The sequence below is a fragment of the Lycium ferocissimum genome, chromosome 11 (genome assembly GCF_029784015.1).
Source record: "Lycium ferocissimum isolate CSIRO_LF1 chromosome 11, AGI_CSIRO_Lferr_CH_V1, whole genome shotgun sequence".
NCBI classification, from domain to species: domain Eukaryota; kingdom Viridiplantae; phylum Streptophyta; class Magnoliopsida; order Solanales; family Solanaceae; genus Lycium; species Lycium ferocissimum.
In genome coordinates, this window is record NC_081352.1 from 40,687,527 (window position 1) to 40,706,919 (window position 19,393).

Here is a 19,393-nt window from a genome sequence, read left to right on the forward strand (position 1 = left end):
AAATTTTGTCGATCCTAACTTATTTGAGAATGATAGCTTAGTTATAAGGTTATTATGACGTAAAATTTACAAAATAATATTTCACTAAAACTAAGAAAAACGAAAAAGAAATACCATTTCCTAAATGCGTTTTTTGAAAGGAAAAGAAAGTTTAAATTAAGAAAAACATTTTTTTTTATACTTTTAATAATTTTTTATAATTTAATTCGAATTAGCATCTATTAAAATAAGTTAAGACTCAATTTTTTAATTTTATCTTTATTTATAGTTAAGTTCGCTGAATCTCTCAATGAAAGAACAAATATAGTGTGTAAAGATGTATTTAGACCTAGGCTTTAATCATATTTTACTAGCGTAATCCTATGAAATTACGAGGGGCTTATCAATATATATCAAAACAATCTATTTTTATTTTAAACTAAAAATTATATGTTAACAAACTCATAAAATGTTCAAATGTCTTTTCATACAATTTTATTTAATTTGAAATTGTTTTACCTACTTCAAATTATGTTAGTTTACAATCCATCAAGTTATCTATGCCTATTTAATACTTATTTCCTACAATATTTGCTTCCTCATAAACAAATTCTTTTAGTAAGTTATCCAATTATATGACCATCTTAAATAATTAACAATACATAATTAAGAAGCTATCATATTAAAGGAGTTGTGCCAAAAAAGAACGCAAAATCTAATATATATATATATATATATATATATATATATATATATATATATTACTAGTCAAAAAAACAAAAACAAAAATAAAAAGGTGTTTTCCAAATTCCATCCAAACGCTGATTTTCAAACAAAATGAAAAAAATTCCAAAAAAAAAAAAGTGAAAACTTTTCATGGTCAAACAAGTTAACTATTAAAAAGTTTAAATCGCCTTTTTAGAGTGATTAATTTATGTACAACATTTTCTTAGTTATCAATCGCCACATAACATTACATTCATTATTAATTACTATACAAATAATCTTTGCATTATTAATCGCTCCATAATTTACTTTTGTACCAAATGACCCCTAATTGTTAAAAAAAGGTGTTTTGACATTGGAACTTATAAGGTGTGCTTCATTTTTGTTTTATAATTTCTCTTTTTTCTTCAGTAAAATACTTTATTAGCTCCTAATGCATGCCGCAGAGTATTAGATGTTTGCTATAGAGTGACCTTAACTTATGTTGTTATAAAATTTTTTATTAATAAAAGCTATATTGATGTAAAGACTCGCTGCAGTTAATTTTTTTTTCTTTTCTAGAAGAACATTGTTAACTATTCTTGTATGAGGTGAGAAATTTTAAAAGAAACGCGTAAACGTCTTTCTTGTATTATGAAGAAAACTTCAATTTTATACTCTAATTGAATCAACTATTATATTTTAACCGGAGCAGTCGAGAGGAAAGTACCAATTATGTTCCCTGTTCCCACTATGCATTCACATCTTTTTGTCCAATCATTTCTTAATTAAAATCATTTGTTATTTAAACCAATTCGATTAATTTAGATTTGTACCTTAGTAGGACCATTACAGTCAATCATCTAACAAAATCCCACTCCTCTTTGCTGATCGTTGAAAAGTATCAATATAGTCATAATTAATCATCATTTTGATTAAAGTATGGAAGAAAAAGACACTGTTTTTCTTCATAAATCCCTCTGGCATTAGCCCCATCACCTCTAAATTTCAACCCAAATTTCCACCACAAAGAATTAGTCTTATCTACATTTCTATTACCCAAAATGGGGACAGAACCAACATGGCATGAATTATTAGGAAGCAACAACTGGGAAGGCCTTCTTGATCCACTAGACCTCAATCTCCGGCAACTCATTCTCCGGTGTGGTGACTTTTGTCAAGCAACATACGACGCTTTCAACAATGACGAAAACTCCAAGTACTGTGGCAGTAGCCGTTACGGTAAAAGTTCATTTTTCCACAAAGTCATGTTCCCATCCTCCTCAAATTACCATGTCTATAGCTTCCTCTATGCAACAGCTCGCGTTGGTGCTCACAAAGCACTTTTCCTCCACTCTCTATCTCGCGATTCATGGGATCGCGAATCCAATTGGATTGGTTACATAGCTGTAACGAACGATGAAGTCAGTGAAAAACTCGGTCGTAGAGAAATTTATATAGCGTTTCGTGGCACAACGAGGAATTATGAATGGATCAATGTTCTTGGTGCCCGACCTGAATCTGCTGAACCTCTGTTTCATCCCAAATCGCTAAATAAAGCTGACCCTGAAGATGATAATGATGATGATGATGATGATGCTGATGAAAATGAACCCAAAGTGATGAATGGGTGGCTAAAGATTTATGTTTCCAGTGACCCAAATTCGTCATTTACAAGATTAAGTGCTAGAGCACAACTTCAGATAATGATTGAAGATTTAAGAGAACAATATAAAGATGAGAATCTGAGTATAACTTTTACAGGTCACAGTCTTGGTGCAAGTTTATCAATTTTAGCTGCTTTTGATCTTGTTGAAAATGGGGTTACTGATATTCCGGTATCCGCCATTATTTTCGGTAGTCCACAGGTAGGAAACAGGGCATTCAACGAAAAGCTGAAAGATTTCCCAAATTTGAAGATCTTACATGTTAAGAACAAGATTGATCTCATAACTCATTATCCAAGTTCTTTATTGGGGTATGTCAATTCTGGGATTGAGCTAGTGATTGACTCCAGAAAATCCCCAAGTTTGAAGGACTCCAAAAATCCAAGTGACTGGCATAATTTGCAGGTAAGGTTATTAAACCTAGCGGGCTGAGATGAATTTAGACGAATCAAAATGAGTTGCGTTAATAAATAAACATTTTATTGTGGGGATTGCCCTTCAAAGGCACTGGTCTTTAATTTTTGTCCTTCGCCTAATATCTCGAGGTTCTGGGTTTTAACCCTGGCTCAGTAAAAAAAAAAAAGGAATTTCGCAAGACAAAGTTTTGCATGCAAAACTTTACCTTAAGGTAGAGTTTGAAACTTTGCTTGTGCAGAGTTCCTGAGGCCTAACTTTGTTACGAAACTCGCTCGCGATTTTTTTTTTGACCGAGCCGGCTCGAACCTCAAACTCACAGATTAGCGAAGAGCGTAAATTAAAGACCACCAATTCGAGGGGCAAAAATTAAAGACCAGTGTCTTTGAAGGGTAATCGTGCAAATGACCCATAAATATATGGGTTAAATAACCCGTCGAAAGTTATTTGGACTGAAATAGGCCGAGATATGGGTTATAACTCAACCGATCCAATTCTTACAATTTTTTTTTTAATTTTTAATTGTTTAAATATCTAATAAAACTTATTTTTCTTTATTTGACTATATAGAGGAGTAGAAAACATATTAATAAAATAAAGTACTTTTTAAAATAGTTTGACAAAGTTTCTCGTGGGTAAATTTAAGTCCCATATCAGCTCACAATTTTAGATGCATGGAATTGGGCTAATAAATGGGCGAGCTATTTTGAATGGATGAGCAGATCATATTTTTATGGGCTAATTTTGTGCCTCCTATTTGCAGGCAATGTTGCATATTGTAGCTGGTTGGAATGGGGAAGATGAAGAATTTGAGCTGAAAGTAAAGAGAAGTTTGGCTCTAGTGAATAAGTCAAGTTCAATATTGAAAGATGAGATATTGATTCCAGGATCATGGTGGGTTGAGAAGAATAAAGGGGTGGTTCTTGATGAAGATGGAGAATGGACTCTTGCACCACCTTCAGATGAGGATATTCCAATCCCTGAGTATTGACTTTTTCTCTGAGTGGCTTGTTAATTATTGGTTTGTTCTCTTTTTATTTTTCTAAATTTGTCTTTGTTTATTTGTGCATAGTTTGGTTGACTAAGTTTTTGGAAGGCAATTTTTTAAATTTTATTTGTCTATTTATTTTACGCAGTTGCAGTGGTTGACCAATTTTTTATTTTAAAAAAAAAAGTATTTTTAAGTAGTAGCAAAAATAACTTTTAGAAACTGAAAAAGGTAAATTCTTTATAAAAGTACTTTCGGAACATTGACTAATTGTGATTCTAATATTGACTAAACAAATTCTGCTTCGATACAAAAGACAAATACTAATTTTTCGATATTTTTCAAATAAAATTTTAAAATTTTGTAAACAAGCTATTAGACTTGTCAAATACGTCCAATCCCTATCTTGCAATAATTTTGAGAAAAAGGGTTTAAACATGTCTTTAATGAATTAGAAATGGCTCAAAAATGACCTCCTTTCACGTTTGCATTAAATTCGCCCTAGTGTTATTTTTGGGCTTAAAAGTATCCTTCTATTAACGGCAAAATAATATGTAGCTTTTATTTATTGGTCTACATAAAATTCTGTTTCAACCTAAAAGGCCCCAACCATCCATGACCCAAGCTAACAGAAAACGAATTTTAACTTAGTTAAGCGATAAAATCATTTTCACCTCCCGTTTTCAACTGGTTCATGTACGGTTGTACCAACAACTTTACTTAACCCTTGTTCATGCTCCTGGCCACTCTATTAAAAGATCGATAGAACTTGTAATCACAGACAAAACCATTAAAAATAGTCCAGATGATTAAAAGCAATTCATGTGATCACTTCCTAGCATTCTACCTTCTTCTTTTTTTGTGTGCGTGTGTGTGTGTGACAACATACTCGCTCTAAGCATAAAAATGTACTATGTTTTTACGAAATTTTCAATTAGAAATTTCAGTCGAAGTTAAATGTGTCTCCACTTGGTGCTTTTCAAAGTCGTAATTTTAATTGGTCTACTCTTTTTGCATTATGTGTGCTAGGGTTTATTCACTGGAAAATGATGCCATAAGTAAACTGGCCGAAGATGGAGTATCACAAATTCCTGATGATGGAATCGAGAATGAGGAGCATCGGCATATTGCTATCCTGAAAGAGAGTCGTTTCTTCATTCACAGAACAAAAGCAGTATTAAAACAGAGTTATAAAGAAGGACACTTTGTGTTTAGACAATTTGGCAAACACGGCTAGCTAGAAGCAGTTCTGTTTTACAGTGTTCATCGTGAAAAAGAAGATTGTATGAAGTTAAATTGACTTATTATATTGCTTAAATTAATTGGGAAGCATTTCATTGAACTCGTCGCGAATGTAAACTGGGAAAACCACTTGCTGTCTTGCATTAAGTCCGTGTTCAATTTTATGCTTCATTGCCGAGAAAATGACAAAAATGGTCGCTAATGTTTGAGGGTAGGTTAAAAAAAGTTCCTTTAGCAACTTTTACATGAATTTTCAAGTGGATGAAATCAGTCGAGTGGTCTCAGTTGGAGATGGGATTGCACGTTTGTCATCATTCTCATCGTGACTTGAAAAAAGAAAAAAGAAAAGGAACTTAGAGTTAACGCCCACATAACGGATTGCTTGCTTACCTAGCCATTAAGTATACACTGAACAATTTTGCTCCTTTAAGTTTGAGAAAGTTAACACCGTCAAATATTTAACAATTTATGTTCGTTAGCTTTGACGCAAATAGTGAGAATTTTTTTTTAATCATAAACACTAGAAATCTTTTCAAACCTAAAATATGCAACACAAAAATCACATTACACACTAAAACAATATAAAAATAGCAGAAATTATATCTCAAAGGCATTAGACTCTAGAAATAAATTAAATATAGGAGAATTCACTATAGTTCTCGAACTTATTTATGAGTTGAATAGACTGACATCATTTAAGCAAAATTCAGGTATGTCACAAAATATGCGTCGAAACGTGCCCCTCATTTTCATTATTGTAAATAGTGTCCTCACAGTTCAACTTAAACGCTTGTTCAAATGAATCAATTAGGTAATTACTTAATTTCGCTTTAGATTCCATATTTTACATGTGCATTGATGCATTCTTAGACTAGCAAATGGTGCATGAACCAATTTGGTACACTCACTTAGTGTCACTTAAATTCCTGATCTGACATGTTGTCGGTAATTAATGCACTGTAACGTTAGTTCTTAATGTAAATAACAATACCCTATTCAACTGTTTTATTTTCTTATTTAACCCCACTTACATATTAGTAACACAAGAACACCACTGAAAAATTGCCAAATGAAAGAATCATAAGTCTATAAAGCATGAAAAATAAATCCAGTTTTCTATTGCTTTTTGCCATTTGAAATAACAAAGGATGCACATATATAAAAGCAATGTTACGGTTTACTAGTTAAGCAATATTTTTTCGGTAACACTTCTTCTAAAGCTTACTAAATTAAAAGTGGTTAATTAAAAACCAGAAAAAAAGAAAAAGAAAATAGAGAGAACTAACAACTCTTTTATTTAATTTTTATTATTTGATTAATCCATTAATTAAATTACGTGAAGAAAACAAAATTGAAAAAACAAAAACACTATGAAAAAATATAATCTCTACTCTTTTTAAACTTCTGTTTTCTTTTTAAATTTACCATTCTTATCCCAACAATATATTATGAAGTATTATTAATGAAAAAAGTTCATATTATTTTATATAAGTAAACGGGTTTACAAGTGCTTTTTATTTTTAAGGTTAAAAAAAAAAAAAGTGTTATATTAACACCAACCAATATTAAAAAAAAAAAAAAAAAAAAACACCAATCAATATTAAAAAAAAAAAAAACCAACCAATATTTAAAAAAGAAGTAAAAAAAGTGGAACCCACCATCTCCAAACTCACGGAAAAAAAAAAAGTGAACCCCGTATTAACAAAATCAAGCAATAAAAAAAAGTGAATCCCATATTAAAAAACAAACAATGTCAAAAAAAAGTTAAACTTTATATTTTAGCAAACACTAATATAATAAAGTTTTAGATATGACAATAAACAATGTTATATTAATCGTATTTTGAATACGTATATATATATATATATATATATATATATATATATATGCCCATAAACTAATTTCGATTTTAAACAACACCCAATATAAAAAAATAATGAACCATATAAAGTTTTATTTATGAAAAAAAAAAAAAAAAAAGGGGTGGGCCCCATACTAAATAACACCGAGCAATACAAAAAAAAAAAACAAAACAAAGGAAGAAAAAAAAAGTGGAACTCACCATCTCCGAACTCATAAAAAAAAAAGTGGACCCCATATTAAAAAAATCAATGCAATATCAAAAAAAAAAAAAGAACCCCATATTAAAAAAAATATAATGTTAAAAAAAAAGTAAGTTTTTTCGTAAAGCAAACACTAATATAATAAAGTTTTAGAAAACACAAATTACAATGTTATATTAATCGTGTTTTTCAACATAATATATATATATATATATATATTGACGATCCGAGTACAAACTAATAATGTCCAAGAAAAAAAGTGCACCTCACATTATTGGACCCCAAAAACATCAAGCAATATAAAAAAAAAAAAAAAAGGTGCAACCCACCATCTATTCAGAAAAACACGACATATTAAAATCGAAAGAATATCAAAAAAAAAAAAGTGCACACATGTTAAAAAAAAAATAATGTCAAAAAAAAAAATTTAGAATTTTGTATTTGTAGTAAACACTAATATAATAAAAAAAAAAAAAAAAATGTTATATAAATCGTTTTGAACATATGTGTGTATATATATATATGCATAAAAATAGTGCAAATTAATAATGTCCAAAAAAAAAAAAAATTGCACCCCATATTAAAAAATTAAATAATATTCACGATCCATTAAGTCAATAATATGGATTGTATAATCCATTAGGGAGTAAATGATTGCTTTTCTTAAGTAAGAGTCAAACCATATAATTTTTTTTTTTGCTATTCCACCATGTCATTTATTTGTTATGTTTACTAAAATAAATATACTTAAAATATTTATATTTTAAAATAAGATAAAATTTAATTACTTTTTTATTTTTATTCTTATTCTAATAAATGTGAAAAGAGATTAATGTGTAAAAAAAAATATATCAAATGGAGATCAAATAATGAATAAGGTAAGTTAGTCAAATTATAATTTTGCTCCTTTTAAGGACACATTGAGAAAGTTAAATCGAGAATATTTATCAAAAATTAAAAAATAGTATTTCTTCGTTTAAATAGAAAATCAATTTATACTTTGTTTTTTTAAACATGTAAAATTAATTTAATAATTTGAATTAGAATTATCCAAATCAAAATGATAAAAAATAATAAATCACTTTAAATTAATCGAATTAAAACAATATAAAAATAGCTAAAATTTATTGTTTTATCTCAAAGGCATTAGACTCTAGAAATAAAGTCTTCTCTTTTAAAAAATATTAATAAATTTCAATTTTGTTCTCGAACTTAATATAATAAAGTTGAATAGACTGACATCATATAATGTTATATTAATCGTGTTTTGAACATATATATATATATATATAGGGATAAACGTGCCCCTCATTTTCATTATTGTACAATAGTGTCCTCACAGTTCAACTTATTTAAAACATTTGTTCAAATGAATCAATTATATGGGAGAGTGACATAACTCTCCTTAATTGTATTTATTTATTTTCTTCTTTTTTTTTAATTTTTGCATTGACGTGTTAATTTTTTAAAAATAAAAAATAAAAAATTAAATTTTCATTAAAAAAAAATGAGTTTTAAAACTCACGTTTTTTTTTTAATTTGAAAATTTGATTTTTTTTAAACCCATTTAAAAAAAATAAAAAATAAAAAATAAAAACATGGTTAAAAATTGAATTTTCTTTTAAAAAAATGAAAAACCCTTTAAAAAAAAAATTGAAAATTTGTTTTTTTTTTTAAACCCCGTTTTTGAAAAAGAAAAAAAAACAAAAATGATTTTTTTTTTTTAAATATGGAAAAATGGATTTGTTAAAAATATGGAAAACTTGATTATTTTTTAAAATGTCTTTAAAAATTGATTTTCATGATTTCATTTTCTTAGTACACTTTTATTTTTCAAATAAAACAAAGGTTTTTCTTGCCAAACATATAAAAAAGCAATTTTTATACGGTTTTAAAAAATTAATTATTTTCTTAACATGTGGAAACACTTCTTTAAAACTAAATTAAAAGATGGTTAATTCAAATTTTAAGAAAAAAAGAAAAAAAAAATAGAGAGAACTAACAACCCTTTTATTTAATTTTTATTATTTGATTAATCCATTAATTAAATTACGTGAAGAAAACAAAATTGAAAAAACAAAAACACTATGAAAAATATAATCTCTACTCTTATATATATATATATATATATATATATATATATATATATATATATATATATACCATTCTTATCCCAACAATATATTATGAAGTATTATTAATGAAAAAAGTTCATATTTACCCCTAATTTATTCGATGTACCTTAACTTTTTTTTTTGTCTACCTTTCAGTCTAAGAAAGTCCCTCACATTTGTCCCCCTATAACGGCTATTTAGCTTGACTCTGACATTTACCACAATGAAGCTACCAAAAAAAAATAAATGAAAAGGTTAAAATATACTCTTAAAAACTATAAATATAACCCTACATGGCTTGATAACATTTTCAAGGTAAAGAATTATTAGTGGACAAAAAAGAAATATTAGAGGGTATATTTAGATCTTGTCCTTAGAGTAAATGAGAATGGAGAATATTGACATTCCTGTGAATAATTTAAAAAGTTGGAATATATCCTACATGGCTTGACCAACATTTTTAAAGTACAATTTTATTAGTGGACGGAAAATCGCAAATATTCGGGGTATATTTGAGAGAAGCCAGAAGAAAATCTATACATGATACGAGTAAATTATCTATTCTGCATTTCAAATTTCGAAATTTTATAAATTTTATCCCCAGACCTCATTTTATGCTCCAAATTAGTAAACAACTATATGATTAATCTCCATACAGATTTTGTTATAAGGTATATTTTATTATTATTGTAAGAGATGAATTTTAAAAATTCGTTTACAAGAACATCAAAATTTATCATGATTAATATTTTTTATTATTGACCGCACATCGCTCGGGTACTAATACTAGTCAAAGTAAATAAGAATGGAGAATAATGGCATTCCTGTGATTTCCACCTCAACCGAGGACAATAATTTCAAGTAGTCAAAGAAGGGTCGGTTTACCCATAACGATAGATAACTCCGACCCATACCGGAGCCCCGAGTTTCCCAAAAGGCTCCGAAAACAATTTTTACGCAAACGCAATCCATCTTCTTCTTCATTCTAATAACAAAAATCTCTCTGTAATTTAATTAATCTCTCATTTTCTCAAGGTATGATAGCATCATTTTATGCTTAAAACTTGGCAGTCACTGGTTTGTGTACGTGTGTATTATTATTATTATTATTATTATTATTGTTTTGCTTTTTTCATGTTCAATTTTGTGCGTTTTGCAGTTTCATTATAACTCTCGTTAGTACTATTTTTCATTTCAATTGTTGATCGTATATTTGTATAACTCTTTTACAATTGAATAACGCATCTACTGAAACACATCGATTTCGCTTGGAGTATACTTATTTCAATCCTCTTCATTTCAAGCTTGCTTTTTTATTGTTATGTATAATTTATAAACTTGAGTTTTCAATTTTTGATAAATTGCTTTGTTTATGTGTCTTCATGTGCAATTTGTGCGTTTTGCAATTTCATTGTAACTCTCTTTAGTACTATTTTCCATTTTAATTGTTTATCTTATAGTTGTATAAGTCTTTTTCCAATTGAATTATGCATCTACTGAAAACACATCGATTTCGCTTCGAATATGTACTTCCTTCAGTTCTCTTCATTTCGATCTTGCTTCTATTTTTATTTAATTTATAAACTTGAGTTTTCAATTCTTGATATTAAATTGCATATCTAGATTTGTTGCTGGTGCCTGGTGAAGAGCACAATAGCTGGAGTCTAAGTTGATAATTTTAATCTGAGGCCTTAAATATATACACATACACAAAAATTTAGTGTTGCTTTAATAGACTCATCCTTGAGCTAGCCCTGCTTTTAATTGGAAATGGATTGTAGCGTATAAGGGAGTTATTTTTGGATGTTGTAAATATTCCGCTCGGATTTAGGGCTCTAGAGATGGAATTTGGAAATGCAAATGTGATTTTGAATAGCAGTTTTTTTCCAAATCCTACTGATTATCTTCATGAATTTATATGGATTAGAAATGTTTGAGTTTAATGGTGATTTCTTCTGTTCGTTAGGTGACATTGATAATAGAAAGTAAAACTGGATCAGTTAAGGACCACATGGATGTGTGATCGCCGGTTTGGTTTGAATCATAAAGTCCAGTTTGTGCCCAATTGTGTTCTCGAAGGATCTTCTCGAAGGATCTTCTGCTTGAAAAGCTGTTCTTGAAGGGTCTTCGAGAATAGAGGACCCTTCAAGCAGGATTTTTGGTTTAGTTCGAAGCCGTTAGCCACAGTGAGATAAGTTTTGTCGTATAGGCGGTGGGTATAATTGTACTCGATTTGCTGAACATGCCAGCTGTACAAAAGCTTTATAACGCTTGTAAAGCATCACTTTCACCTAACGGACCTGTTTCAGAAGATGCTCTCGACAAAGTCCGTTCCCTATTGGGTATGTGTTTATGTTGATTAATTAGTTAAACACCTTGTGGTTTAAATGGTTATTTAATTTGTCTTCTATTTTATCAACTCAAGTTACTTCTAGATGTAATAAAAAATAGTTTTCTGGAAGATCATGTGGTAAAATTTTATCTCTCTTTTTATGTTCAATGAGAATCTCCTTAACCTATTTGAGTGACTATCTTTTTGGCCATTTCAAGATAGAAAGCTATAGCTTCTCTTGAATCTAACTTAGGTTTGATAGATGTAACAGTATTATGTTAATAAGGCCTTAGAAATACTAGATTGTAAAATTAGGCATGAGATTATGTAATACGTTGGAGTTTTAATGGGCTTATATATATCTCATGTTCAATAAACTGATATCATCTTTTGAAATTGACGACAATTTGTTTAGGAGATCTAATTATCTGAAAACCAATTGTGATTGGTGTATATGTCGTCGGTCCGTGTTGTGAAGTTAATAACTTTAATGTGCCTCTCTGATACATTAGACAAAAAATCCACCATTCAACCGCCCTTTCTCAAGATTTCTTTGTTAATCTTTTTGTGTGATAATGTAACTCTTTTTCATTGTCAATCGAGTTTCTAGATTTCAGGCTCTTATGTGCTATAATCTAGTTTACCATTCAGGATGGACATGGTATATCAATCCGTACCTCCTTAACTCCATACTAACATTTGAAACTACACTTTTCGTCTTTGATAACTTTGATTTACAAGCTCTGGACCTCACCTTACAATTCCTAGGCTCTCTGCCAGCTAATAAATGTAGTTCTAGTTGGAATAGTAGGCCTCTTGAGGATCTTCAAGTATATTGTTTCGGCAATACGAATGCAGTAGCATCTTTAATACATCCAAATTATGCAAGCATTACTCCAGTTTTTCACACTCATGCTAGTAGATTGGGAGTGTAGGGAAATAGCGCTTGTATTTCATGAAACCTATGAGGTGTAAGAATCTTGGATGTATCTAAGATCGGAGGGACTTGAAAGTGGCAAGGAAGGGGATTGGTGCACTTCACTATTAGAGTATCAAAGGTGGCACCAATGGTGTAGTGGTCAATGAAGTGGGTTGAGAGTCATGAGGTCTTAGGTTCAAACTGGTACTTGTTGCTGGTGGGAGGTGGCAGGTATCCCGTGGAATTAGTTGAGGTGCACACAAGCTGGCCCAAACACCAGGATTATCAAAATAAATAAATATAGGTAGGTAAAAAAACGATGTTATATCTTATATGTGCTAAAATTTGGTGCTAAAAATTTTGTCAGAGTAGTGTTAAATGCTAGAATGAAGTTGGTCCCTCATTGGTTAATTGTAGGATCGGAATGTATCTTACTCCTACAAATAGTTGTGTTTTGTATTCTACTATCACCAAGTCTTCAATACTCTCTCTTTTATTTCTTCACAATCTAGACCAAGGGAATGGCTATTAATTTTATGTATATGTGATGGTAAAGTTTTAGCGACTTTCAATATGTTTTGATGGATTTTTGTGCAGTAACCACATTCTATCCTTCTCCTTTGCCATTGGTGGATTGAGACTAATGGAGGGTCTTAATATTATCTCTAAAATGTAAAGAAACTTGAAGAATGAGTGTCTAACCATTGAATCACACTGTTTGTTTTCTTTGTTAAGCAATGAATAAGATTGCTCATAGCTTATCGAGCTATCGGCAAGGTCAAGTGGAGAACATTTATCTAAACACCCTTTGAGGACGATATGCTCTTTTTGTAATGGTCCAATTGGATAATATATGTAGGATGGCGTCAGAGAGAGAAATCAATGCGGCAGGTCTTCAGTGAGTAAATCTTGAAATCACTAGATTACTTCACGACAGCTACCAAAAGATGTGAAATTTTATGTGATCAATCTATTTTTCACACATTTATCACATTTTGCAAAATACTATAATATTTAAAGCTGACAGCAATTCCATGCAGCTCTTTGGAGACTGGATGGTAGTTAATTTTTTCTTCTTTTATTTCTTCTGTAGTGGTGGTAGTTGGGGACAGATCTAGACTGGTTTTTACGTGAAGGTAAAAGGTTCAGGTTTGTATTATTTAATCTGTAACAGGAATTGAGAATTTAGCTTACATTATAATTTACAGCAGTGAAGTGGAAAACTTTGGAAAACGTGAGATTGAGACCTCTACTCTGTTTTAAGGGTGCTAAACATGGTGTAGATTTATCCCATATCCAGTCTCAAGCTCAGATAGGTAACTGAAGCAGTCAATATGGTTTTGCAAGCAGTCTTTATTTAACGTTTGGCTTGTTCAGTGTTTGATCGTGGAGGTGGGTTTGGCAGTAATTGGGTTTGAAGTGGAGCTTTTCTCATGGATCGCATTGCACTATTATAATCATATTTTTGTGTTTCTCATTTTTTCTTAAAAGATATTGCATAGAACTGCAAAATTCAAGATTTAAGATGATTTTGGTTTTATTCCTTAGTCTCTAAACTCTCATTTACAGTAAGTTTATTTGGGCCATGAGTTGAACTGTCAATTCTGTGATAATTGGCCTTCCCATGAGATTTCAGGCTCATTTTGGCATATGCTTCCATTAATGACTTATATTACTGACAATTCGGCTATTCGTTTGGGCTACAGATAAAATCAAGCCCTCTGATGTCGGTCTTGAGCAAGAAGCACAACTTGTACGGAGTTGGAATGGTACTCTGCTCGAGCGCAATGGGGGACCACGGTCACCGCCGGCAATCACATACCTGCACTTACATGAATGCGACAGTTTCTCTGTAAGTGTTGCATAAGGCTTTTACCCTCTCTCTCTTTTTTTTTTTTTTTTTTTTTTTGGGTTTGTGGGGGGGGGGGGGGGGGTGGGGGTGGGGGATGTGTGGCGGTCGTAGAGGAGTGCTGGTATTTGGATAATATGGATGATCAACGTCAATTTGTAGGGTTCCAGTAGTAGAGGAATGAAAGCAGCATGATTGAATTTGTTTTCTTGTTTGGTGTTTTCACAGATGGGGATATTTTGCATGCCACCTTCCTCTATCATACCTCTACACAATCACCCTGGGATGACTGTTTTAAGTAAGCTGGTATATGGTTCCTTTCACGTGAAAGCCTATGATTGGATCAATATTCCAGGTCCTTCGATTCCATCGGAAGGTGCGTACTATCTTAATTAGATGTCTAGGATGTACTTGGTGAATGTGTAATAGCATTTCATTGCAGCACATAGGGTTTTTTGATTAGATGCTTTTGATGTGCCATTAATTTTGAGGCCTTGCATGTGCTTGTTTTTTGCTATGTTTTTTTTAATTGGGTGGCAGGTCCTTTCTCATCTCTGGTCCTGTTGGCATGGTTTGTCAAGCCTTTACATTTTATCCATAGATATCTTTTTTAGTTTGAATATGATAACTCAGAATCATGTATTATTTGTTTCATATGATATGGCTATTTTTGCCTCATGAACTCCTCTCTTAAGAATTCAACCATAAAGACTTGCTGACTGAGAGCTATACTAAGTTTGAGGGTTTAATTGTATTATCTGCAGAATTCGTGCTTGCTTGTACTAATAATCACTTGGTTGAGTTGAGTAGACTTGCAAAGTCAAGGGTTCAATTCACATCTTGTGCAGAATTTTGTATCCCATGCTTCAACTGGAACACAAAATGTGAGAACTATGTGCACGTAATTATATTACTTGTGGATAGTTGAGTGCAACTGGTGACCAAAGATTATGAACGGAGAGATACTATGTATTAATTGTAGATGGTTGGCTGCGGTGACCAAAGATTTATGACCTGAGAGATACTAGCAATTATTTTAAGTCAATTGGAAGAGTCACTTTTATGAGTTTATTTTCTTTTTTCTTTATTAATAGTTTATCTGGGGTATTATTGTCTGGGATTAATGTTCGTTATAAAGGATTCTACTGCTACTTCTTCTCGACCCACTTCAATTCATATACAGTTACATGTATACATTGCATACACACACATCGATGTTTGCTATCTTCAGTTGCTCGCTCCTAATGTTGCTCAGGTACAAGACCGGCAAAGCTTGTTAAAGACTGTGACATGACTGCTCCGTGTGGGACGACTACTCTGTATCCTACTTTTGGAGGCAACATCCATTGTTTCAAAGCCATAACTCCTTGTGCTATTTTTGACATCCTTTCTCCACCTTACTCCTCTGAGGATGGACGGCATTGCACTTATTTCCGGAGGTCTCCCGTAGGGGATCTACCAGGTAGTTGCATTGTGAGAAATTTTGCACAGATATGACATGAAATTTTATTGTACTGAAAATCTGAAGTATTTTGACATGCTTTTTTTAAAGGTGAGCTCGAGGTGGATGGAGTGACATTCTCAGATGTGACTTGGTTGGAAGAGATTCAACCTCCTGACGACTTTGTGGTCGGTAGAGGGCAATATAAGGGCCGTGTCATCAAAACTTGAGATGTTCCATTTTTGGTTCTGTCCCAACTTTTATAATGCATTTAGGTGAATCAGTAATGTGTCAACCGGTCTGAGAATAATGATTTTTATTGGTGAGAAAATAGGGGCATTTGATATGTAAATATCATTATATACCATACACTAATTTACTGACCTCACCTTAAATTAGTGAATGGTTAAGACAGAGTATAAGCAAGTTCCTCGAAGTTTTGATCGATAAAAAACCAGCTCGCTTAATCTTGTTGTGCCTGTTATTCTGCCTCATGCCCATGTGGGTGGATAATGAGCTGCGATATGGTTTAGATTTTTGTGGAACTAGCACTCGTGGACGGAAATTGAGTCACAGAGAAATTTACGATAATAATTCAAACTATGGAGAAAGCTTTAGAATAATAATCTGTCCTATATTAATCTGTTAATCTCTTCTTTATGTAGCCTTAACGAGTAAGAGATCCCTAGTTTGTGTATCACATCACTTAAGCTGTCACGTGTCCTCCTTAGGTAGCTAGCATTAACAAGCAAGTGATTCCTAGTTTGTGCATCACCTAAACTGTCACTTGTCCTCCTTAGGTAGCTAGCATTAACAAGCGAGTGAAGTAACTAACTTCTGTTTATTGCTTGAAGTGGCTGTCTAACACAACCGTTTAAATTATTGAACTCATTACTTTTTCTTTTTACTCTTTTAAAGAGTAGTCTTGAATACCTTTTGCCAATTGAGGGGTTTGTGGAATGGGAACCGTTTAGTGCTTTGTATATAAGCTAGCTTAGCATGCTCTGCTTGTTAGGTGCAATTTGGTGAAGAGGCCATCAGATGCAGTTTTAACCATTCTCATATAAACAAGAGCGGAAGCTCAAATATGCTATCGAACTATCAGAATAGGTTCATTCATGCCACTCGTTAATAGTTGGGCTCAAAAATGCTACCGCCGTTACCATTTTAGGTTATATATGCCATTACTTACTAATAAAACTCTACTACTACCAGATTTTGCCACGTGGCGTTATCTAAACCCTTCATTTTACGAGTGGCATATATGAGCCATTTAGTAGTTCAGTGGCATATTTGAGCCTTTTCCTAATTTCTATATAAAGCTCCATCTTTTTTAATTTTATGTAACAAGCTTATTAGGGAAATTTGTCCCTTATAGTAACATTATTATTTTACATGGAAAAACTATGTTCTCTTATTTAATTGGATTATAAATCTAATCTTATTCTACATCCTTCAAAAATTTTATGTACTTTATGGCTCTTTAAAAAGATTTAAAACATAAAATATTTATTTAAGGAAAAAAAGAGACATTTAAAAGAGATTACACTAATGATGTGTAGATGAAAATGAAGAGTTACATATGAGTGAAATTTGGGACGTTAATCGTGGTTGGGAGAGCGTCAAATTTGCTCATATGTATTTTTCATACCATCGATCTCATCTCATTAGTGTACTCTCTTTTAAACCCGTCTCTTTTTTTCTTAAACAAATTTTATGTTTTTTTTACTCTTTCATGTTTTTTTTACTCTTTCTAAAGAGTCATAAAGTACGTGAAAATTGTGAATGATGTACAATAAGATTAGATTCATAATATAACTAAATAAGAGAGTATAGCTTTTCCATGTAAAAATAATAATGTTATTAGTATAAGGGACAAACTTGTTGTTATAAGCTTGTTACATAAAATATGAAAAAAATGGAGCTTTATTTAGAAAAAAGACTCAAATATGCCATTGAACTATGAAATGACTCATATACGCCACTCATAAAATGAAGGGTTTAGATAATGTCACGTGGCAAAATCTGAAAGTAGTAGAGTTCCACTACAAGAGAACATGCGATTAGCTAGGAATTTTAGCTAGGACAATCAAATTCCTAGCTAATAGTTCATATTAGCTAGGGATTTAGCTAGAAAACTCCTATATCCTAGCACACTATCTTGTTCGAAAATTTGGCCACGTTATAGCTAGGAATTAGCTAGGGACACCTCCTAGCTAAAATATAGCAAGGGAAGTTTCCTAGCCAGGTTTGTAGCTAAATTTTTGCGGGAAATCCAGTTTGTCGGTAATTCTATTTTTCAAAGGATTACACTTTAGCTAGGGATATAATCCGTAGCTAATTTCTAGCTAAAATTAAAGTTTTCTAATCTGTAGCTTACTTTTTGTGGGAATTCAAATCTAATGCTATTGTAAAAAAATTTAAAAATTGTTATGATCTCTAGCAATTTTGTTACTACTACTATTTATTACTACTATATTATATTTATCAGATCTATTTATTTTTTGTTTTACATTTAAATATTTTCATTTATGTAGTGTAATTTATATTGGTAAATTTATTCCATGAGTGGTATTTTATTTTATTCATGATAAATAAAATAATAAAAAAAAGAAAAAAATATGGGCAAAGACCTCAAACCTCTTACCGACTAAACCTTTTTAATCCCCAAATTCTCAATTGATCCTTTGGTGCACAAATAGAACACTCAATTATTTGACAACCACTTAAATTGAAGACTTCAACTCAATTTAAGGCCGTGGAAGATATAATTTAGATAAAAATATTTTTTTCTAATCACTTAAACTTTTAGATGAGATGACCACACACTTCAACATGATATTAAAGCAGATAGAGGTTCTGAGTTCACATTTCAGTGTCATCCATTATTGAATTTTTGACGTGTTTGGCTCATAAAAAGAATTAGGCCTGCACTATTGCGTTGAAGACATCATTAATTACACGAAAATGGGTCAAAAAAAGCCCTTAGTGTATTAAAATGACTTTAATGTGTCATCCTTCCACCTACTGTACTCCAACTGCCTTAATTTCGGGTTAAGAATGCCCTTTTAAATTCCACCTATTGAATCCCAATTACTCTTAAAGTTAGTTTTTCGAGTTAAAATTGTACCTTATTGTAATTAAATAATGAGAAAGCACATGTGAATCTTTAATTAAACAGGTTGCACTAATTTATTGGTCCAAGTGGCCCCAATAATAAACAACCTGACCATTTGCATTAACATAAAACAACTAGAAACTTATTTGAGTTCCGAAATGGTGGATTTGACTTACCAGACTAGAAACATTGAGTTCAACAACCAACAAGCTTCAAACGAAAATAACTCTAGTGTATGCAACAACTCAAGAGTTCAACGAAACTCGATCGTTATAATTCAAATTTCTCATTGGCATTCCATATAGAAATGATATTCAAAAATCAGAAATATCTCAATATCTCAGATCCAAAAACACCCAATTGACCACAAAATAACTTTTCGGGTTTAAAATTCAACTCCAGCTTCGATGATTGTTCAACAATGACAATCCAACGCAGATTCAATTCCAAACAAGAATTTGTGATGCCCCTAAAGGGGAGCGGGCTGGTGTAGGCGGGTCAAGCAGGACTGACATGTTTCTAGGTAGGTAAGCTTATGAAGAAGAGGTGCACATGACACACC

General features: G+C 31.5%; 2 protein-coding genes across 4 annotated transcripts; both read left to right on the plus strand.

Annotated features, from left to right (window-relative positions):
• Positions 1 to 1,531: 1,531 nt before the first annotated feature.
• On the plus strand, positions 1,532 to 5,071 carry LOC132036540 (phospholipase A1-IIdelta). Of its 2 annotated transcripts, none has more exons than XM_059426896.1 (3): positions 1,532 to 2,756; positions 3,529 to 3,749; positions 4,783 to 5,071. In XM_059426896.1, exons 1-3 carry the CDS (start codon positions 1,749 to 1,751, stop codon positions 4,988 to 4,990), a joined length of 1,437 nt encoding a protein of 478 aa, XP_059282879.1. In that variant the 5' UTR covers positions 1,532 to 1,748; the 3' UTR covers positions 4,991 to 5,071. The 2 variants fall into 2 exon arrangements, with proteins under 2 accessions (XP_059282879.1, XP_059282880.1); XM_059426897.1 differs by having other exon boundaries at positions 3,529 to 3,786; positions 4,783 to 4,908.
• Positions 5,072 to 10,042: 4,971 nt separating this feature from the next.
• Positions 10,043 to 16,099, plus strand: LOC132036248 (plant cysteine oxidase 4-like). Of its 2 annotated transcripts, none has more exons than XM_059426531.1 (6): positions 10,043 to 10,207; positions 11,139 to 11,514; positions 14,130 to 14,275; positions 14,501 to 14,648; positions 15,528 to 15,734; positions 15,825 to 16,099. In XM_059426531.1, exons 2-6 carry the CDS (start codon positions 11,415 to 11,417, stop codon positions 15,941 to 15,943), a joined length of 720 nt encoding a protein of 239 aa, XP_059282514.1. In that variant the 5' UTR covers positions 10,043 to 10,207; positions 11,139 to 11,414; the 3' UTR covers positions 15,944 to 16,099. The 2 variants fall into 2 exon arrangements, with proteins under 2 accessions (XP_059282514.1, XP_059282516.1); XM_059426533.1 differs by lacking the exon at positions 10,043 to 10,207 and adding an exon at positions 10,237 to 10,255.
• Positions 16,100 to 19,393: the final 3,294 nt, after the last annotated feature.